The 20,393-nt window shown below is 44.8% G+C and overlaps 1 protein-coding gene across 1 annotated transcript in view; it reads right to left on the bottom strand.

The window, feature by feature from the left end:
- LOC135523996 (TANK-binding kinase 1-binding protein 1-like) overlaps positions 1-19,937 on the bottom strand; it is a 63,876-nt gene extending 43,939 nt beyond the window's left edge. Inside the window, exons 1-2 of the mRNA XM_064951068.1 lie at positions 19,710-19,937; positions 2,827-2,952 (exon numbers count right to left, since the gene is read on the bottom strand). Coding sequence (XP_064807140.1) covers positions 2,827-2,952; positions 19,710-19,937 — 354 coding nt within the window. The remainder of the gene's footprint in view (positions 1-2,826; positions 2,953-19,709) is intronic.
- Between the last annotated feature and the right edge of the window lie 456 nt (positions 19,938-20,393).

The following is a 20,393-nucleotide window of genomic DNA, read 5'->3' as shown; positions in this document are numbered from 1 at the left end:
GCGCATTATTTTCATTTTATTTGCGATTTTCAGAAATCGTTAACGTTGCGTTATGCTAATGAGCCTGAGGCTTTATTCACGATCCCGGATCCGGGATGGGGAGTATCAAGAGTTAACAAAGCCATCACCTACAGAGAGATGAACCTGGAGAAGAGTCCCCAAAGTAATCTGGTCCTGGGGCACTGTTCACAAACACAAACATACCCCACAGAGCCCAAGGACAGCAACACAATTAGACGCCACCAAATAATGAGAATATAAAAGATAATTACTTGACACATTGGAAAGAATTAACGAAGAATTAAGGAAAGAATTACAAATTAAAAACAGAGCAAACTAGAATGCTATTTGGCCCTAAACAGAGAGTACACAGTGGCAGAATACCTGACCACTGTGACTGACCCACTGTGACTGACACAAACTTAAGGACAGCTTTGATTATGTACAGACTTGGCTCTCAAGACAAGACAGGCTGTCATGCCCTGACCTTAGAGATCCTTTTTATGTCTCTATTTGGTTTGGTCAGGGTGTGATTTGGGGTGGGTATTCTATGTTCTATTATGTGTATTTCTATGTTTTGTCCGGGTCTGGTTCTCAATCAGGGACAGCTGTCTATCGTTGTCGCTGATTGAGATCCATACTTAGGTAGCCCTTTTTCCCACCTGTCGTTGTGGGAAGTTGACTTTTGTTTATGGTACATTGCCTGTAGCTTCACAATTGTTCTGTTGTTTTGTTGGCGTCATTTTTTAAAATAAAATAAAAATGTACGCTCCCCACGCTGCACCTTGGTCCACTTCCTTCAACAACCGTGACACAGGCTATGTGCACACTACCCACAAAATGAGGTGGAAACTGAGCTGCACTTCCTAACCTGCCAAATGTATGACCATCTTAGAGACACAAATTTCCCTCAGATTACACAGATCCACAAAGTATTTGAAAACAAACCCAACTTTGATGAACTCCCATATTTACTGTGTGAAATACCACAGTGTGCCATCACAGCAGTAAGATTTGTGACCTGTTGCCACAAGAAAAGGGCAACCAGGGAAGAACAAACACCATTGTAAATACAACTAATATTTAAGTTTATTTATTTTCCTTTTGTACTTTAACTATTTGCACATCGTCACAACACTGTATATGACATTTGAAATGTCTTTATTCTTTTGGCATTTCTGTGAGTGTAATGCTTACTGTTAATTTTTATTGTTTATTTCACTTTTGTTTGTCATCTATTTCACTTGCTTTGGCAATGTTAACATATGTTTCCCATGCCAATAAAGCCCTTGAATTGAATTGACAGAGAAAGAAAGTAAGACGAGGAATTAAATGATCGAAGAGCCAGTCCCAATTTCCTGTTTTCATTCATTTCACTGCTGGAACATCTTTTTAGAAGCAAAATAAATAAACTTGTTCTATTATAGTTAGTTTTTTTTTCATCTAATGCTTCTCTCAGTCTAAAGCCTGAAGAAATACTCCATAGTGATTCTCATGCAGGACACAAATAACTTCAGACAGTGTCTGTGTCTCCCAGACAGTCTAGACAGCCATTACATGTATTTCCATTCCAGCAATTACTTGTAATATTGAGACAAGAACATTTACAACAATAGTATCTTGATGACTTTCACACCCACAGATCAAGGCTCGTATTTATAAAGCATCTCAGAGTAGATTCAGGCCCCGCTGTCCATATAATCATTTATTATTATTATCTAAAAGGCCAACCTGACCCCGATATCAGCACCCCTACTCTGAGACTCTTTATGAACATGGGCCCTGTCTGATATCAAAGTCATGGACACTCAAGACTGTAAATTATATCCAGTAATTTAAGTGGGAGACATGGTGGACAAATGGATAGATGACTGAGGAAGAAAACAAATGACTAAGATGGAAATGAATCAGGGTTTGGGGGTCACTGGGGGAAACGCTGACAAAGAGAGGGGAACTGAAAGGATCTGATGAGAAAGAAAATCAGAGAGAAAGAGGGAGAGAGATTGAGAGGGGATGAGTAGAGGACCAGAGAGAACGAGGGAGTGAGAGAAAGAGAGAGACAAAGTCACAGAAAAAGAGAGGGAAAGAGAGAAAGCAACTTAAGCAACTGAGAGATATGACAGTGCAAGATGCTTAAGCAGTGCAGAATTCAGCAGAAGCGTGTCTATGGTAACACATTGAAATCACGGCCAAGGTGAGCCAGGCAGTCAACATCGTGACTAAGAGCCAGGCAGTCAACATCGTGACAAAGAGGAGTGGAGACAGATTACACGTGAAGCAGACTCGCTCGCTACCCTCCTGGCTGTGTGGACAGAAAACGTGGTTTGCTAGGTGGAAGCCACTGTTTCAGGTTGTCAGGGGAAGCAAATATTGCCTTGACTGTGTACGGGCTTGTTCATTGAGGCGTGACACTAACAATCTTTATAAAGGTCTTTTTCGAAGCGCTCTGACCTTGTGTGTTCAAGGGACAAAGCGCATCCCTTGAACATGTTCCCATAAACCTCTTCCTCCCCCTCGCTCTTTTTTAATCACGGCTTCGTATTCTTCTTTCACACCACTCCCCCTCTCCTCACCTCTCCTCTCCTGCCTCTCCTTCCTCCCTCTCAACAATACACAAAGTGATATATAAATTGTTCAGGGAAGAATAGAGTAGTTCTTTCATTTTATAGCTAGCTATAGCAATGTTTACACTGTGTACTTGCTAACAGAGGTATGTTTTCACAGTACTCATCATCCTATGATTTTACATGCCACGGGAAGAAAATGATAGATACTGCGCATTGTGGGTGGGATTAAATGAAGCCCCAGGTGTTTTCTCACTCTCACCTCGTGGGTGAGGGTGCTGACTTTCTGCTGCAGGTTGCCGTTCTCTGACTGCAGTAGAGTTGTCTCCTTGGACTCAAAGCTGCAGTAGGAGTTCCTGTCCTCCCCAAACTCACTGATCATAGGGAACTGGAGAGGGAGAGAGGAGCATAACATTATTTATAATTCATACGATACAGGTCTTGTCATGTAACTTTTTTGCCCACACATTCTCCATACATAACAGTATACAATAATATTTCAATCTTATTAGACATTACTCTTATAACTCCTATATTGTTTGAGAAATACAGAGAAAAACAGCGCACCGAGCAACAGCATAGAGTGAGTTGAGCATCTGTTTACTTGGGGAAACTCATGGTCCAAACACACCAGGACAGTCGTGAAGAGGGCACGACAATGCCTATTCCCCCTCAAGAGACTGAAAAGATTTGGCATGGATCCTCAGATCCTCAAAAAGGTATACAGCTGCACCATCGAGAGCATCCTAATCATCAGCTAATCAAATGGTTACCCGGACTATTTGCATTGACCCCCCACACACTTTTTTTCCTTCTTCTTCTTATTTTTTCTCATTATTATTATAGATTTTTGGGGGTATAAATATTTACGTTGCTGCTACTTGATGTTTATTATCTATGCATAGTCACTTTACCCCTCCTACATTTACATATTACCTAAATTACCTAGACTAACCTGTACCCCCGCACATTGACTCGGTACCGGCCTCGTTATTGTTATTTTATTGTTACTTGAATTTTTTTTTTACATTCATTTATTTAGTAAATATTTTCTTAACTATATTTTCATAAAGCTGCATTGTTGGTTAATTAAGGGCTTGTAAAAGTAAGCATTTCATGGTAAGTGTAAAAACAGCCAGCTCATCTCCTTTCCAAGACCCCAACTTTCTTTTGGTTTTCCTATTAGCCAATCAGCAGCCTTTTTTCGGGACTTAGCATTATGCCCGATCAGGCAGGGCCTCAGGCAGTCTGTAGTGTCCATTCTGATAACCAACCTGGTTAGTTTGCGTACTCCCGCTAGCATTAGCATTAGCATTGTCATCCAGAATGCATGCATTTGTTCGAATTTGTCTGTTGTGCTAGGCTATTTTTGGTTGGAGATAGATCATGCTTATTATGTTTAGATATTTCTACATTGCTCTATTGTTCTTTGTGCATCCATCATGTGTTTGGGTCCACATATTTAGTTGTTGACATGCAAATAGGCATATTTTCCCATACTATGCTATAGCCTAAGTTCTCCTCTTTTCTTTACAGAACCACAATTAAAATCGAATCAAATCGAATCAAATTTTATTTGTCACATGCACCGAATACAACAGGTGTAGACCTTAGAGTGGAATTTTTACTTACAAGTCCTTAAACAACAATGCAGTTCAAGAAATAGAGTTAATAAAATATTTACTAAATAAACTAAAGTAATAAAAATTCAAATCAATCAAAAAGCAACACAACACATTTACATAACAATAACTGTAAATAGTAGCAGTCAAAAAACAAAGGAGGGGGGGGTTCAACGTAAATAGTCCGGGTGGCCATTTGATTAGTTTAGTTGTTCAGCAGTCTTATGGCTTGGGGGTAGAAGCTGTTAACTAGCCTTTTGTTCCTAGACTTGGCGCTCCTGTACCGCTAGCCGCACGGTAGCAGAGAGAACAGTCTATGACTAGGATGGCTGAAGTCTTTGACATTTTTTTGGACTTTCCTCTGACACCGCCTAACGTACGCTAACCCCATTCTGTACTTGTGCGCAACCGCGACATTCAAACGAGTCTGCAAAGAAAACTAATGGGACTGTAGCGTCTTACAGCCTCTCTCCACTAGGTGTAGCACTTCTCTCACCGTTTAAAAACAAGAAAGGGATAGGGTAAGGGGGAATACCTAGTCATTTTTTGCATCATCACTGCAAGCTATCATGACTCTCAAAAGCCGCTGTTTACTTCTGAAGATCACTTTAGCACCGCCAATTGACACAAATTCGACACAAACCTTCAAATAGGTATGTAAATGACTGTAACGACGTTTGTCTGTTGAAGGAGAAGCGGACCAAAATGCAGCGTGGTGGTTACTCATGTTCTTTAAATATGGTTCCCAATCAGAGACAACGATAATCACCTGATTCTGATTGAGAACCGCCTCAGGCAGCCATAGACTATGCTAGACACCCCACAAAAACCACAAGACAAAAACACACCACAATAACCCATGTCACACCTGGCCTGACCAAATAAATGAAGACAAACATAATATACTTCGACCAGGGCGTGACAGAACATCCCCCCTAAGGTGCGGACTCCCGGACGCACATCAAAACAATAGGGAGGGTCCGGGTGGGCGTCTGTCCATGGTGGCGGCTCCGGCGCGGGACGTGGACCCCACTCTATCAATGTCTTAGTTCCTCCCCCTCGCGTCCTAGGATAGTCCACCCTCGCCGCCGACCATGGCCTAGTAGTCTTCACCCAGAACCCCACTGGACTGAGGGGCAGCTCGGGACTGAGGGGCAGCTCGGGACTGAGGGGCAGCTCGGGACTGAGGCAGCTCGGGACTGAGGGGAAGCTCAGCACTGAGGGGAAGCTCAGCACTGAGGGGAAGCTCAGCACTGAGAGGAAGCCCAGCACTGAGAGGAAGCCCATCACTGAGAGGAAGCTCAACACTGAGAGGAAGCTCAGGCAGGTAGTTGGATCTGGCAGATCCTGGCTGGTTGGCGGTTCTGGCAGATCCTGGCTGACTGGCGGATCTGGAAGAGTCTGGTTGACTGGCGGATCTGGAAAAGTCTGGTTGACTGGCGGATCTGGAAGAGTCTGGCTTACTGGCAGATCTGGAAGAGTCTGGCTGACTGGCGGATCCTGGCAGACTGACGGATCTGGCTGCTCTATGCTGACTGGCGGCTCTGGCTGCTCCATGTAGACTGACAGCTCTGGCGGCTTCTTGCAGACTGGCAGCTCCTTGCAGACTGGCAGCTCTGGCTGCTCCATGCAGACTGGCAGCTCTGGCTGCTCCATGCAGACTGACAGCTCTGGCTGCTCCATGCAGACTGACAGCTCTGGCTGCTCCATGCAGGCTGGCAGCTCTGGCTGCGCTGATCAGGCAGGAGACTCCAGCAGCGCTGTAGAGGAGGAAGGCTCTGGCAGCGCTGAACAGGCGGTCAGACTCCGGCAGCGCAGGAGAGGAAGAAGGCTCTGGCTGTGCTAAACAGGCGGGAGACTCCAGCAGCGCTGTAAAGGAGGAAGGCTCTGGCTGCGCTGAACAGGCGGGAGACTCCGGCAGCGCTGGAGAGGCGAGGCGCACTGTAGACCTGATGTGTGGTGCTGGCACTGGTGGTACTGGGCCGAGGACACGCACAGGAAGCCTGGTGCGGGGAGCTGCCACCGGAGGACTGGTGTGTGGAGGTGGCACTGGATAGACCGGACCGTGCAGGCGCACTGGAGCTCTTGAGCACCGAGCCTGCCCAACCTTACCTGGCTCGATGCCCACTCTAGCTCGGCCAACACGAGGAGCTGGTATGTAACGCACCGGGCTATGCACCCGCACTGGAGACACCGTGCGCTCCACAGCATAACACGGTGCCTGCCCGGTCTCTTTAGCCCCCCGGTAAGCACAGGAAGTTTGCGCAGGTCTCCTACCTGGCATAGCCATACTCCCTGTGAGCCTCCTCCCAATAAATTTTTGGGGCTGACTCTCGGGCTTCCTAGCCAACCGTGTTCCCTCGTATCGCCGGCTCCTCTCTCCGGATGCCTCTGCTCTCCTAAGTGCCTCCACCTGTTCCCATGGGAGGCGATCTCTTCCAGCCAGTATCTCCTCCCAAGTGTAACAACCCTTGCCATCCAAAATGTCTTCCCATGTCCATTCCTTCTCTTGCTGCACCTTGGGGCGGCTAAACTCCCCTGGTTTAGCCCAGGGTTCTCTCCCGTCGAGGATTTCCTCCCAAGTCCAGAAAGTCTTGTTACGCTGCTCCTGCTGTTGCATGTTACCACGCCACTTGGTCCTGTTGTGGTGGGTGACTCTGTAATGACGTTCGTCTGATGAAGGAGAAGCGGACTAAAATGCAGCGTGGTGGTTACTCATGTTCTTTAATGAAATTGAACGAGACATGAAATAACTACTATACAAAACAACAAACGGAACGTGAAAACCTATAAGCCTATCTGGTGACTACAAACACAGAGACAGGAACAATCACCCACGAAATACTCAAAGAATATGGCTGCCTTAAATATGGTTCCCAATCAGAGACAACGATAATCACCTGACTCTGATTGAGAACCGCCTCAGGCAGCCATAGACTATGCTAGACACCCCACAAAAACCCCAAGACAAAAACACACCACAATAACCCATGTCACACCCTGGCCTGACCAAATAAATGAAGACAAACATAATATACTTCGACCAGGGCGTGACAATGACACATTATATAAACTCTTTATAGTGTTTTATTTGCATTTTAGAGACGATAAGGTGATAAGTTGGACAGATCGAGTGAAAAAAAACGTTCCCCCACACGACATCTCTCCATCTCACTATCACGCAATAGGTTTAGCTTCCCCATCCGCCATTTAAAAAAAGGCCCGACGGAGCTCATTGCCTTCTTCAATCATGCAGAGTTGGGCATCATGAAGGACTCATCATTGATTTTGTTGGAAAGGAGAGAAATTGTGTTTTACAATGATATTGATATTACAATTGATCTGGAAGTATTACGTTTTTTGGGCGCTAAAATAAGGTCAATTGTACGGACCAGCACGATGTACAAAGGTGACTTAGTTTACTTTAGTATATAGGTCCTGAATGTCAGGAAGCTTGGATCCAATGATGTACCGGAACGTATGCACTACCTTCTGTCGCGACTTACAGTCAGATGCCAAGCAGTTGCCGTACCAGGCGGTGATGCAACCGGTCAGGATGCTCTCGATGGTGCAGCTATAGAAACTTTTGAGGATCTGGGGACCCATGCCAAATCTTTTCAGTCTTCTGAAGGGGGAAAGTTGTTGTCGCGCCCTCTTCACAACTGTCTTGGTGTGTTTGGACTAGAGGCCGACCGGCATGTGTTTGGACTCGAGGCCGACCGGCATGGCCGATTAATTAGGGCTGATTTCAAGTTTTCATAACAATTGGTAATCCGCATTTTTGGACCCCGATTATGGCCGATTACATTGCATTCCATGAGGAAACTGCGTGGCAGGCTGACTACCTGTTACGCGAGTGCAGCAAGCAGCCAAGGCAAGTTGCTAGCTAGCATTAAACTTATCTTTTAAAAAACAATCAATCTTCACATAATCACTAGTTAACTACATATAGTTGATGATATTACTAGCTTGTCCTGCATTGCATATAATTAATGCGGTGCCTGTTAATTTATCATCGAATCACACCCTACTTCACCAATCGGGTGATGATTTAACAAAGGCACATTCACGAAAAAAAGCACAATCGCTGCACGAATGTACCTAACCATAAACAACTTTTGCTTTTCTTAAAATCAATACACAGAAGTATATATTTTTTAAACCTGCATATTTAGTTAAAATAAATTCAGGGTCAGGGTATATGCAACAGTTTCGACCACCCGGCTCGTTGCGAACTAATTTGACAGAATGTTCCATAATTATGACATAACATTGAAGGTTGTGCAATGTAACAGATATATTTAGACTTAGGATTGCCAACCGTTTGATAAAATACATAACTGTTCCGTATTTCACTGAAAGAATAAATGTTTTGTTTTCGAAATGATAGTTTCTGGATTTGACCATATTAATGACCAAAGGCTCGTATTTCTGTGTTTGTTGTATTATAATTAAGTCTATGATTTGATATTTGATGGAGCAGTCTGACTGAGCGGTGGTAGGCAGCAGCAGGCTTGTAAGCATTCTTTCAAACTTTACTGCGTTTGCCAGAAGCTCTTAGCAATGCTTGATCACAGCGCTGATTATGAATTCAAACCAATCAACTCCTGAGATTAGGCTGGCAATACTAAAGTGCCTATTAAAACATCCAATAGTCAAAGGTATTTGAAATAGAAATGGTATAGAGAGAAATTGTCGACGAGTCATAATTCCTATAATAACTGCAACCTAATATTTCTTTACTGGGAATATTGAAGAACTGTGAATATTGAACCACCAGCTTTCATATGTTCTGAGCTAGGAACTTAAACGTTAGCTATTTTACATGGCACATTTTCCAACACTGTTTTTGCATTATTTAAACCAAATTGAGCATGTTTCATTATTTATTTCAGACTACATAGATTTTATTTATGTATTATATTAAGTTAAAATAAGTTTTCATTGTTGTAAGTGTCATTATTTCAAATATATATATGTATATAAAAATCAAACGATTAATCGGTATCAGCTGTTTTTGGTCATCCAATAATCGGTTTCGGCATTGAAAAATCATAATCGGTCGACCTCTACTTTGGACCATGAGAGTTTGTTGGTGATGTGGACACCAAGGAACTTGAAACTCTCGACCCACTCCACTTCAGTCCCGTCGATGTTAATATGGGCCTGTTCTGCCCTCCTTTTCCTACAGTCCAAGATCAGCTCAATTTGTCTTGCTCACATTTTGAGTGAGAGGTTGTTGTCCTGGCACGACACTGCCAGGACTCTGATCTCCTACCTATAGACTGTCTCATCATTGTCGGTGATCAGGCCTACCACTTGTGTCATCAACAAACTTGATGATGGTGTTGGAGTCGTGTTTGGACATACAGTCGTGGGTGAACAGGGAGTACAGGAGGGGACTAAGCACGTACCCCTGAGAGGCCCCAGTGCTGAGGATCAGCGTGGCAGATGTGTTGCTGCCTACCCTTACTACCTGGGGGCAGCCCTTCAGGAAGTCCAGGATCCAGTTGCAGAGGGAGGTGTTTAGTCCCAGGGTCCTTAGCTTAGTGATGAGCTCTGTGGGTACTGAGGTGTTGAATGCCGAGCTGCAGCCAATGAACAGCACTCTCACATAGGTGTTCCTTTTGTCCCGGTGGAAAAGGGCAGTGTGGAGCAGTGATTTAAAAAAGTACCCAGTAAAATCCTACTTGAGTAAGAGTCCAAAAGTAATTGGTTTTAAATATACTTAAGTATCAAAAGTAAATGTAATAGCAAAAATATACTTAAGTATCATAAGTAAAAGTAAATGTATAAATAATTTCAAATTCCTTATATTAAGCAAGCGAGACAGCACGATTTTCTTGTTTTTTAAATTTACGGATAGCCAGGGGCACACTGCAACACTCAGACATAATTTACAGTCAAAGCATTTGTGTTTAGTGAGTCTGCCAGATCAGATGCAGTAGGGATGACCTACTGAATTATGTGCGTGAATTAGCCAATTTTCTTGTCCTACTAAACATTCAAAATGTAAAAAGTACTTTTGGGTGTCAGGTAAAATGTATGGAGTAGAACTTACATTATGTTCTTTAGAGTGTAACGGAGTAAAAGTTAAAATTGTAAAAAATATAAAGCACAGATCCCTCCCAAAACTACTTAAGTAGTACTTTAAAGTATTTTTACTAAAGTACTTTACACCACTTACACCACTGGAGTGCGATTGAGATGGCGTTGTCTTTTTATTATTTTATTTCACCTTTATTTAACCAGGTAGGCTAGTTGAGAACAAGTTCTCATTTGCAACTGCGACCTGGCCAAGATAAAGCATAGCAGTGTGAACAGACAACACAGAGTTACACATGGAGTAAACAATTAACAAGTCAATAACACAGTAGAAAATAAGGGGAGTCTATATACATTGTGTGCAAAAGGCATGAGGAGGTAGGCGAATAATTACAATTTTGCAGATTAACACTGGAGTGATAAATGATCAGATGGTCATGTACAGTTAGAGATACTGGTGTGCAAAAGAGCAGAAAAGTAAATAAATAAAAACAGTATGGGGATGAGGTAGGTGAAAATGGGTGGGCTATTTACCAATAGACTATGTACAGCTGCAGCGATCGATTAGCTGCTCAGATAGCACATGTTTGAAGTTGGTGAGGGAGATAAAAGTCTCCAACTTCAGGGATTTTTGCAATTCGTTCCAGTCACAGGCAGCAGAGTACTGGAACGAAAGGCGGCCAAATGAGGTGTTGGCTTTAGGGATTATCAGTGAGATACACCTGCTGGAGCGCGTGCTACGGATGGGTGTTGCCATCGTGACCAGTGAACTGAGATAAGGCGGAGCTTTACCTAGCATGGACTTGTAGTTGACCTGGAGCCAGTGGGTCTGGCGACAAATATGTAGCGAGGGCCAGCCGACTAGAGCATACAAGTCGCAGTGGTGGGTGGTATAAGGTGCTTTAGTGACAAAACGGATGGTACTGTGATAAACTGCATCCAGTTTGCTGAGTAGAGTGTTGGAAGCAATTTTGTAGATGACATCGCCAAAGTCGAGGATCGGTAGGATAGTCAGTTTTACGAGGGTAAGTTTGGTGGCGTGAGTGAAGGAGGCTTTGTTGCGGAATAGAAAGCCGACTCTTGATTTGATTTTCGATTGGAGATGTTTGATATGAGTCTGGAAGGAGAGTTTACAGTCTAGCCAGACACCTAGGTACTTATAGATGTCCACATATTCAAGGTCGGAACCGTCCAGGGTGGTGATGCTCGTCGGGCATGCGGGTGCAGGCAGCAATCGGTTGAAAAGCATGCATTTGGTTTTACTAGCGTTTAAGAGCAGTTGGAGGCCACGGAAGGAGTGTTGTATGGCATTGAAGCTCATTTGGAGGTTAGATAGCACAGTGTCCAAGGACGGGCCGGAAGTATATAGAATGGTGTCGTCTGCGTAGAGGTGGATCAGGGAATCGCCCGCAGCAAGAGCAACATCATTGATATATACAGAGAAAAGAGTTAGCCCGAGAATTGAACCCTGTGGCACCCCCATAGAGACTACCAGAGGCCCGGACTTCATGCCCTCCGATTTGACACACTGAACTCTGTCTGCAAAGTAATTGGTGAACCAGGCAAGGCAGTCATCCGAAAAACCGAGGCTACTGAGTCTGCCGATAAGAATATGGTGATTGACAGAGTCGAAAGCCTTGGTAAGGTCGATGAAGACGGCTGCACAGTACTGTCTTATATCGATGGCGGTTATGATATCGTTTAGTACCTTGAGTGTTGGTGAGGTGCACCCATGACCGGCTCGGAAACCAGATTGCACAGCGGAGAAGGTACGATGGGATTCGAGATGGTCAGTGACCTGTTTGTTGACTTGGCTTTTGAAAACCTTAGATAGGCAGGGCAGGATGGATATAGGTCTGTAACAGTTTGGGTCCAGGGTGTCTCCCCTTTGAAGAGGGGATGACTGCGGCAGCTTTCAATCCTTGGGGATCTCAGACGATATGAAAGAGAGGTTGAACAGGCTGGTAATAGGGGTTGCGACAATGGCGGCGGATAGTTTCAGAAATAGAGGGTCCAGATTGTCAAGCCCAGCTGATTTGTACGGGTCCAGGTTTTGCAGCTCTTTCAGAACATCTGCTATCTGGATTTTGGTAAAGGAGAACCTGGAAGGGCTTGGGCGAGGAGCTGCGGGGGGGGGGGGGGGCGGAGCTGTTGGCAGAGGTTGGAGTAGCCAGGCGGAAGGCATGGCCAGCCGTTGAGAAATTATTGTTGAAGTTTTCGATAATCATGGATTTATCGGTGGTGACCGTGCAACCTAGCCTCAGTGCAGTGGGCAGCTGGGAGGAGGTGCTCTTGTTCTCCATGGACTTCACAGTATCCCAGAACTTTTTGGAGTTGGAGCTACAGGATGCAAACTTCTGCCTGAAGAAGCTGGCCTTAGCTTTCCTGACTGACTGCGTGTATTGGTTCCTGACTTCCCTGAACAGTTGCATATTGCAGGGACTATTCGATGCTATTGCAGTCCGCCAAGGCGGCAATCGAACCGGAGGTGGTTCAGGGCCTCCGTGAGCCATGACCAGCCACCAAAAGCAACTCATGGCTACCGACGTGAGCGGGGCGGTAATCATTTAGGCAGGTTACCTTGGTTTTCTTGGGCCATGGCGGTCTACTTGAAACATGCAGGCATTACAGACTCCGCCAGGGAGAGGTTGAAAATGTTAAGGGTACAGGTCGGAGAGCAGTGAACTGTGGTTCACCCAGGATGGTGTGGAACCCCAAGAGCACACCTTTGGATTATGATGGTAATGTCTGTCTGACACTCTTGGCTACAAGCAAGGTCACATGGAGAAAGTTGAACCCATCATGCGTAACATTTAACATCCTTGCCAGCCAGTACGATCCACTTGGCCTCATTGCCCCATACACCACACAGGCCAAGGTTGTGGTCCAGAGGCTCTGGACCAAGAAAAGAGTGTAGGATGACCCAGACTTACCTGAAGGTTACATGAATCAATGCACCAATTTCCAGCTCCTTTCCAAAGAACAGAAAGAATCCTGGATCAAGACAAATGAAAGATGTTGGAAGTGTGGATGCGGACACCAAGCAGCTCAGTGTACTCAGTGTACAGTGTTCTGTGCAAGAAGTGCGAGAAGAAGCGTCTTGAGATTGTCCATGATGTCCATGACTAGCCCGACTGCTACAAAGAACGCTAGCACGAATGCTATGAAGACCGCCAGCACAAAGGCGCCAACAGAGTGCATTTGCCTGGGGAGCTCCACTGCAGGCTCTCTACGTTGATCGACCTTCCGGCAGCAGCAAATCATCTTGCAGAGCGGCCACAAGTCACTTGACACGTACGCCCTGTTGCACTATACTTCTACACGAAACAGCAGAGCAGCTAGCCCTCCAAGGCAATCAAGAGGACTTGGCACCTTGTACGGTGCGTCAAGATGTCAATCAACCATAGAGCTTCTGTGTCATTCTCTGTGGACCCTGTTACTCAACCAAACAGGTCCTTTGACATCCACAGAGCCTTCACAGCTGAAGAGTTGCGCCTTGCACCGCATACCTTCCCCGTCAAAGCCCTTCAGAAAAGATGTCGGCACCTCAAAGGCCTACCCCTCCAACCACTGGATCAGGTGCAGCCGTTACTGCTCATCAGATCAGACTATCCCCATCTAATCACTCCGGCAGAGCCAGTGCATTTGGCTCCCCCTGGCGGACCTGCCACCATCAAGACTCAGCTCGGATGGACCCTTCAAGGGCCTTCAAAGTTCCTGCAGCAAAGTCTTGCTTCACAACAGTGCCTTCATACATCCCTTATCTCTCCATCTGCAGAGCTCTTCAGGTATGTAGAGAAGCTCTGACAGTTGGATACGCTGCAGTACAGGAGTGAGAAGCTCGTCACACCGTCCTGACAAGATAGAGAAGACCGTCGGAGTCGAAGTTGACGGGGTTCAAAGGTACTCCACTCCTCCTTAGAAGCTCCGAAGGAGGCAGTACTGGCTCATCTGCGAGGGACAGAGAAGCGTCTGTCCAAGGATCCAGACAAGATGGAGAAGACCGTCAGAATCGAAGTTGACGGGGTTCAAAGATGACCCTGACTTATCTGAAGATCTTCTCCAAGCGTGGCTTATTTGTGAGAAAAAACTTTCACAGCTGTCTCAGGTCACACTACCAAGGTGTTACATCAGCCACGACATGGATCTCCCAACGAGCAAAAGAAGTGTTCAAGTCTTCAATAATGCCTCAGAACGTGCATACTGTGCCACCGCGTACCTCTGTACTGAAGACACCAATGGACAGATCCAAGTGGTACTCCTTGCAGCAAGATCAAGAGTGGCCCCGAAATGACAACAGTCGATGCCAAGACTTGAGCGCTGCGCTGCACTCACTGGTGCCCAGCTGGCCGTGGTCATCAGAAAATAACTCACCCTGGAAATCCATGAGGTCACGTACTGGTCGGATTCTACAACAGTCTTAACCTGGCTCCAGTCACACTCCTGCAGGTACAAAGTATTTGTAGGCACAAGAGTCACAGAAATACAGGAGCTCACGGACTTCCAGGCCTGGCATTGCGTGGACACAGAGAGAAATCCGGATGACGATATCACACGCGGCAAGATGCTGTCTCGGTTTTCAGAACACAACCGTTGGAGTCAAGGTCCTCCATTCCTGTGGGAGGTCCAGTCATCCTGCCGAGAAGACCAAGTACTTCTTGACAAAGCAAAGGAGCTGCGGAAGCCTACCTTCTGTGGACTCCTGTCAGCGGACTTCACGTTGTCTCTCTCTGATGTTGCCCATTTCAACACTTTCCATGAGCTGGTGGAAGCCACAGTGCAGTTGCTACACGGGGCGGCCAGTAGTGGAGACAGCCCTTCAGTCGAGGATTTCAAGCAAGCAGAACTTGAAGTACTCAGATATGCTCAGTCTGAGAGCTTCCCAGAAGACCTCTCCTTACTAGAGGCAGGGAAGCCAATCCCTCCGAGCAGCCATCTGGTGAAGCTGGCCCCGGAGTATGACAATGACACCAGACTGATTCCATGTTGGAGATTGCCTTTGGAGGTGGTTCTGGACCCAGGTCATCCACTCACCAGGTAGTAGATCAAGAAATATGATGAGCAGCTGAGGCACCCGGGACAAGGGAGGGTGTTTTCTGAGTTACGTCGAAGGTTCTGGATTCTGAGAGGGAGGGCTCCCATTCGCTGTTTTGAGCTTGGCTGCACTAGATGCGGGATGTGGCAATGGCCAGCCAGATGTGCCTAGGATGGTTGACCTGCCTCCAGCCTGACTGTGGCTCCACAAGCCCACATTTTATTCTACAGGCGTGGACTGCTTTGGACCATATATCATCAAGATGGGCCAAAATAAATTAAAAGAGAAGGGGCATCATCTTTAAGTTAGAGATCGTGCTACTTTTTTCAAAATTCTGTTTAAAATTTCGTAACATTTCAACGTCCTGCTACTGATGCCAGGAATATAGTATATGCATATGATTAGTATGTGTGCATAGAAAACACTCTGAAGTTTCTAGAACTGGTTCAATGGTGTCTGTGACTATAACAGAACGAGTTCCGTTGTCAAAATCGCAAGAAAACTTCATCCCAAAATCTACAAAGAAAAAATTCATCCGCCAGTGTTTGTATTGTCTAAGGCTTGTCATAAATGATGGAACTGTGTTTGCAATTCCTACAGATTCCACACGATGTCGCCAGTGTTGTGATTACCAGGGCACTTTATCCTTGGTTAGATTGGTCAATAACACATCCGGTCTTCAGGTGCGCCACAGAAAAAAATGTCAGTGAAGAACTGGAATTCGTTTTGTAAACTTCTAGCTATTGAAAACAGATCTTTCCGTGATCAATTTGATCGTTTATTAACGTTTACTAATACCTAAACTTGGATTACAGAAGTAGGTTGAAGTGTTTTGTCAAAGTTTATAGGCAACTTTATGAATTTTAAAAAATTACGTTGCGTTGGGAAAGGTGCCTTTTTACATGGATTTCACGGTGTTCATAAATGGACATTTTGGATATATATGGACCAATTTAATTGAAAAAAGACCCAATTGTGATGTTTATGGGACATATAGGAGTGCCAACAAAGAATCTCATCAAATGTAATGAATGTTTTATATTTTATTTCTGCGTTTTGGGTAGCGCCGGCTACGCTAATTTCTTTGTTTATACGTCCCCTTTGTGTGTTTCTGGGGGCTGCATGCTATCGGATAATAGCTTTTCATGCTTTCGCCGAAAAGCATTTTACAAATCTGACATGTTGGCTATATTCACAACGAGTGTGGCTGGAATTGAGTACCCTACATGTGAATTTTAATGAAAGTTTGAGTGTTAACGAGTAAAATTAGTTGGCGCTCTGGAATTTCCGCTGATTTGGTTCCTGTACAGGGAAGGCCCTTTAAGTTCCTGTCCGATCGAGGAACAAATTTCAAGGGAGTGGAGCGAGAGCTACAGTAGGCCTTCTTCACGAGTCTCCACCCACAGTTCCAGGAACAATTAGCCAGTCAGAAGATTCGCTTCGCCTTCAACCCACCAAGTGCGCCACACTTTGGAGGATGCTGGGAGAAAGAGATGAGATCCATCAAGACTGCCCTGCAAACCACCCATGGTGCGCAGAACATCTCTGAAAAGGTGCTGAAGGCTGTCCTAATCAAAATAGAAGGGATCTTGAACTCCAAACCCTTGGGATATGTGTCAACGGACATCGCGGATCCGGATCCAATCACTCCAAACACTCTTCTCATGGGGCGGCCAGACTCATCACTACAGCAGGTGGTCTACCCAGAGTCTGAACTGCTCAGTCACAAAAAATGGAGACACAGCCAGGTTCTAGCCCACCATTTCTGGCACGGCTTCACACGGAACTACTTACCTGCACTTCAAGGCCGCCATAAGTGGCACAAGGATAAGGAAGACCTTGCAGTTTGGACAGTTATGATGATCGTGGATGATCAGTCTCCTAGGGCACTCTGGCAAGTTGGAACTGTCAAGTAAGTTATCCCTGGAGCAGATGGTAAAATGAGGACAGCAGAGATCCAAGTCAAGGACAGAACCTACGTCAGGCATGTTGCTCGACTCATCCAGCTGCCCACCCTTCCTCAAGAAGCTACTGACCCTTAGCTGGCTTGTCAGTTGAAGCAAATATGTATAACACATTTGCGAGTGGCTGTACAAATGGCCAGCTCATCTCTTTTCCAAGACCCCAACTTTCTTTTGGTTTTCCTATTGAAATAAGGTCACGCCAATCATTATAATTTCATTAGCCTATCAGCATCCTTTTTTTCCCGGGACTTAGCATAATACCCGACCAGGCAGGGCCTCAGGCAGTCTGTAGTTTCCATTCTGATGACCAACTGGTTTTTCTCTCCTGCTTATTCTACTGCCTTAGAAGAAATTGCTTTTCTTTTTGATGTTTATTGTGCGTGCATCTCAATGTAAGTGCCAAAATCCTGATGTCTTGTTGTTTGGAGCTAAATAGTGTCTGTTTTAAATATGTACTATTTGTGTAAACTTGCTAGCTAGCTAGCTAGCTTGTATACTCCCGCTAGCATTAGCATTGTCATCCGGAATGCATGACTATTTAGCATGCTCATTAGCGATTAGCGATTTGGTTGTAGATCGCTCATGCTTGTTATGTTTTATAATGTGTAGATATTTCTACATTGCTCTATTGTTCTTTGTGCATCTAGCATGTGTTTGAGTCCACATAGTCTGTTTAAATGTTGACATGCAAATAGGCAAATTTTCCCATACTATGCTATAGCCTAAGTTCTCCTCTTTTCTTTACAGAACCACAATTAGTATCAGAGAGAGTGTGTATATGTGTGTGTGGATCTTCTGAACAGAACACAATGTGGTGGTTGCTACCGGCCAAAAATCCAGAACCTAGATTTTTTATTTATTTTTATTTGTCATGCCCTGACCTTAGAGATAATTTTTATTATCTATGTTTGGTTAGGTCAGGGTGTGACTCGGGTTGGAAAGTCTGTTTTCTATTTCTTTGTTTTTGGCCGTGTGTGTGGTTCCCAGAGGCAGCTGTCTATTGTTGTCTCTGATTGGGAATCACATATAAGTTGTCATTTTCCTTTTGGATTTTGTGGGATCTTGTATTCTGTTTAGTGTTTCTGCCTGACAGAACTGTGCGCTTTCGTTTTTTGTCTTTGTTATTTTTTTGGTGTCATCAATAAAATCACGATGTACGCCTAACCACGCTGCACCTTGGTCTCCTTCTCCCAACGAGAGCCGTTACATTATTGGTCCTTTTGAATTCATAAACAACCCATATTTTTCAGTATTCCTACAACTGTTGTATTCGGCACATGTGACAAATAACATTTGATTTGACTTCACACAAAGACGGAACAACACACGTTATACAATATAACCAGAAATCACATGATCGTTTCCATCTTAAAGTGCCTAAATTTGACTGACTTAAATCATCCAATGATATTGATGTGAGGACCAAACAAACATTTTCCATTTAGAGAAACACCTCTTTCTACTTAGACTGAATTAGCAGTGTGTTGTAGCTCTGGAAGGAACTCTTCAGGGCCACACAGTCCTCACACTGTGAGGCACCAGCCACTCTAAACTCTCTACTTGTCAGCCACCTTACTCTTAGTCAGTCTTAAAGTTGGAGAACATTTTCCAACATTTTTCATATCTGCTACTCAGATTCAGAACATTTATTCAATTTTGGAAAGACCAATCGCATTATCTTACATGCGAACTGGTCAGCTATTAAATTTAGTCTCTTTGTCTGTCACAAGAGACTAATCAGTACTAACAAAATCAATACATTCGTTTTTTTGCGTGATTCAAACTGAACATACTGTTACTTTAATAAAACATTTATAACCATTCCACTGAAATGCAACCTAGTGGCAAAGCTTTGAGTGCCAGCTGCTCTGTTATGGACAGGTGTGTTAGTGAGTGACTGAGCGTACACACATCTGGGGAGGCAGTACAGACAAAACAAGCAATCTGGAGGCCCGAGGGCACTCTCTTCATCACCCTCCCTCTCTCTTCTTCTCTTTCTCTCTCATGCCCTTCTCCCTCCATCCCTCTCTCTCTCCCTCAACTGTTCTCTCTCCTCTGTTTCATCTCATCTGTAGCGTTCTCGCCCACATTACAGTCACCCTGCCAGGTGGGACAGCTCAGAGAGTTCATCTGCTGCACCAGCTGTGTCCCTCTACACCACTACTCTGCTACTCCATGCACGTAGAGAGCATGGGTGGCACATCACTGACTCAGCACAATACAATACCACTGATGAGATACAGAGACGCTCGTCCCTCACACACAACATGCAACAGTGTTAGTCATCAATATAGGGAATATGGAAGCTAGATTAGCATGTAAGTGAGACTTATTCCACTCCTCTAACTCCTTTTACAAGAGTTTTTCCTTCCCAGAAAAATCTCAGACCTCTCTCTAACTAGAGTTTAGATTATTTCCTGGTCAAGTCACATGGTCAGGATCAGGAAAAGCTGATATGCCAATCGGCTCTTAGTCCTACCTTGATCTCGTAGATCTTGAGCTTCCTCTTGATGCCACTGTTCTCTCTCTCCAGGCCCGCGAGCCGTGTCTTGATGTCCTGGTAGGCGGTGATGAGGGCGAAGTGGGAGACGGAGTACATATCATCAGGGAGGGTTGAGGAGGACCAGCCCACGTCACCACAGCTGTCCTCCTTCAAGCCCTCGCCACCTCCCAGTAGCCTCAGCTCACCACCGAATAGAGATTCCATTGCTCAGAGCCTCAACCTGTCAGGATAGAATGAGACAGAGAGAGAGATGATTAGTATGAAGATACAGTATGTAGAAACACTATGTGTGGTGTGGGGCCAAGAGTTTTTTTCCTGACCATATTTCCTGGAAAGGAACAACTCTGGGCCCTAGTTATAGTCTGTTAAAGGGGTACGTGTCTCAGTCTTAAGGGCAATTGTGCAGCAGGAGGCAAAGCAATATTTTTCTTGCATATGCTTCAAAAGATATTAAAGTTAGGGGAGTTAGTGTCCTTGTCTGTTTTTAAGATTCTGATCGACAACACTGTTTGTGAAAGCTGCAGTTGTTTCAATTGCATCTGTAACTTGTGACACTTTGTCTTTTGTGTGTATTTTGTATTTGTTTTGTAATATTTCTATTTCCCTGTTTTGCCTTCTTGCCAGGTCACCCTCACAAAATAGCTTTTTAACCTCAGTGGG

The sequence above is a fragment of the Oncorhynchus masou genome, chromosome 31 (genome assembly GCF_036934945.1).
Source record: "Oncorhynchus masou masou isolate Uvic2021 chromosome 31, UVic_Omas_1.1, whole genome shotgun sequence".
NCBI lineage: Eukaryota > Metazoa > Chordata > Actinopteri > Salmoniformes > Salmonidae > Oncorhynchus > Oncorhynchus masou.
Note: the sequence above shows the minus strand (reverse complement) of the source record. Positions and strands in the feature narration are given on the sequence as shown.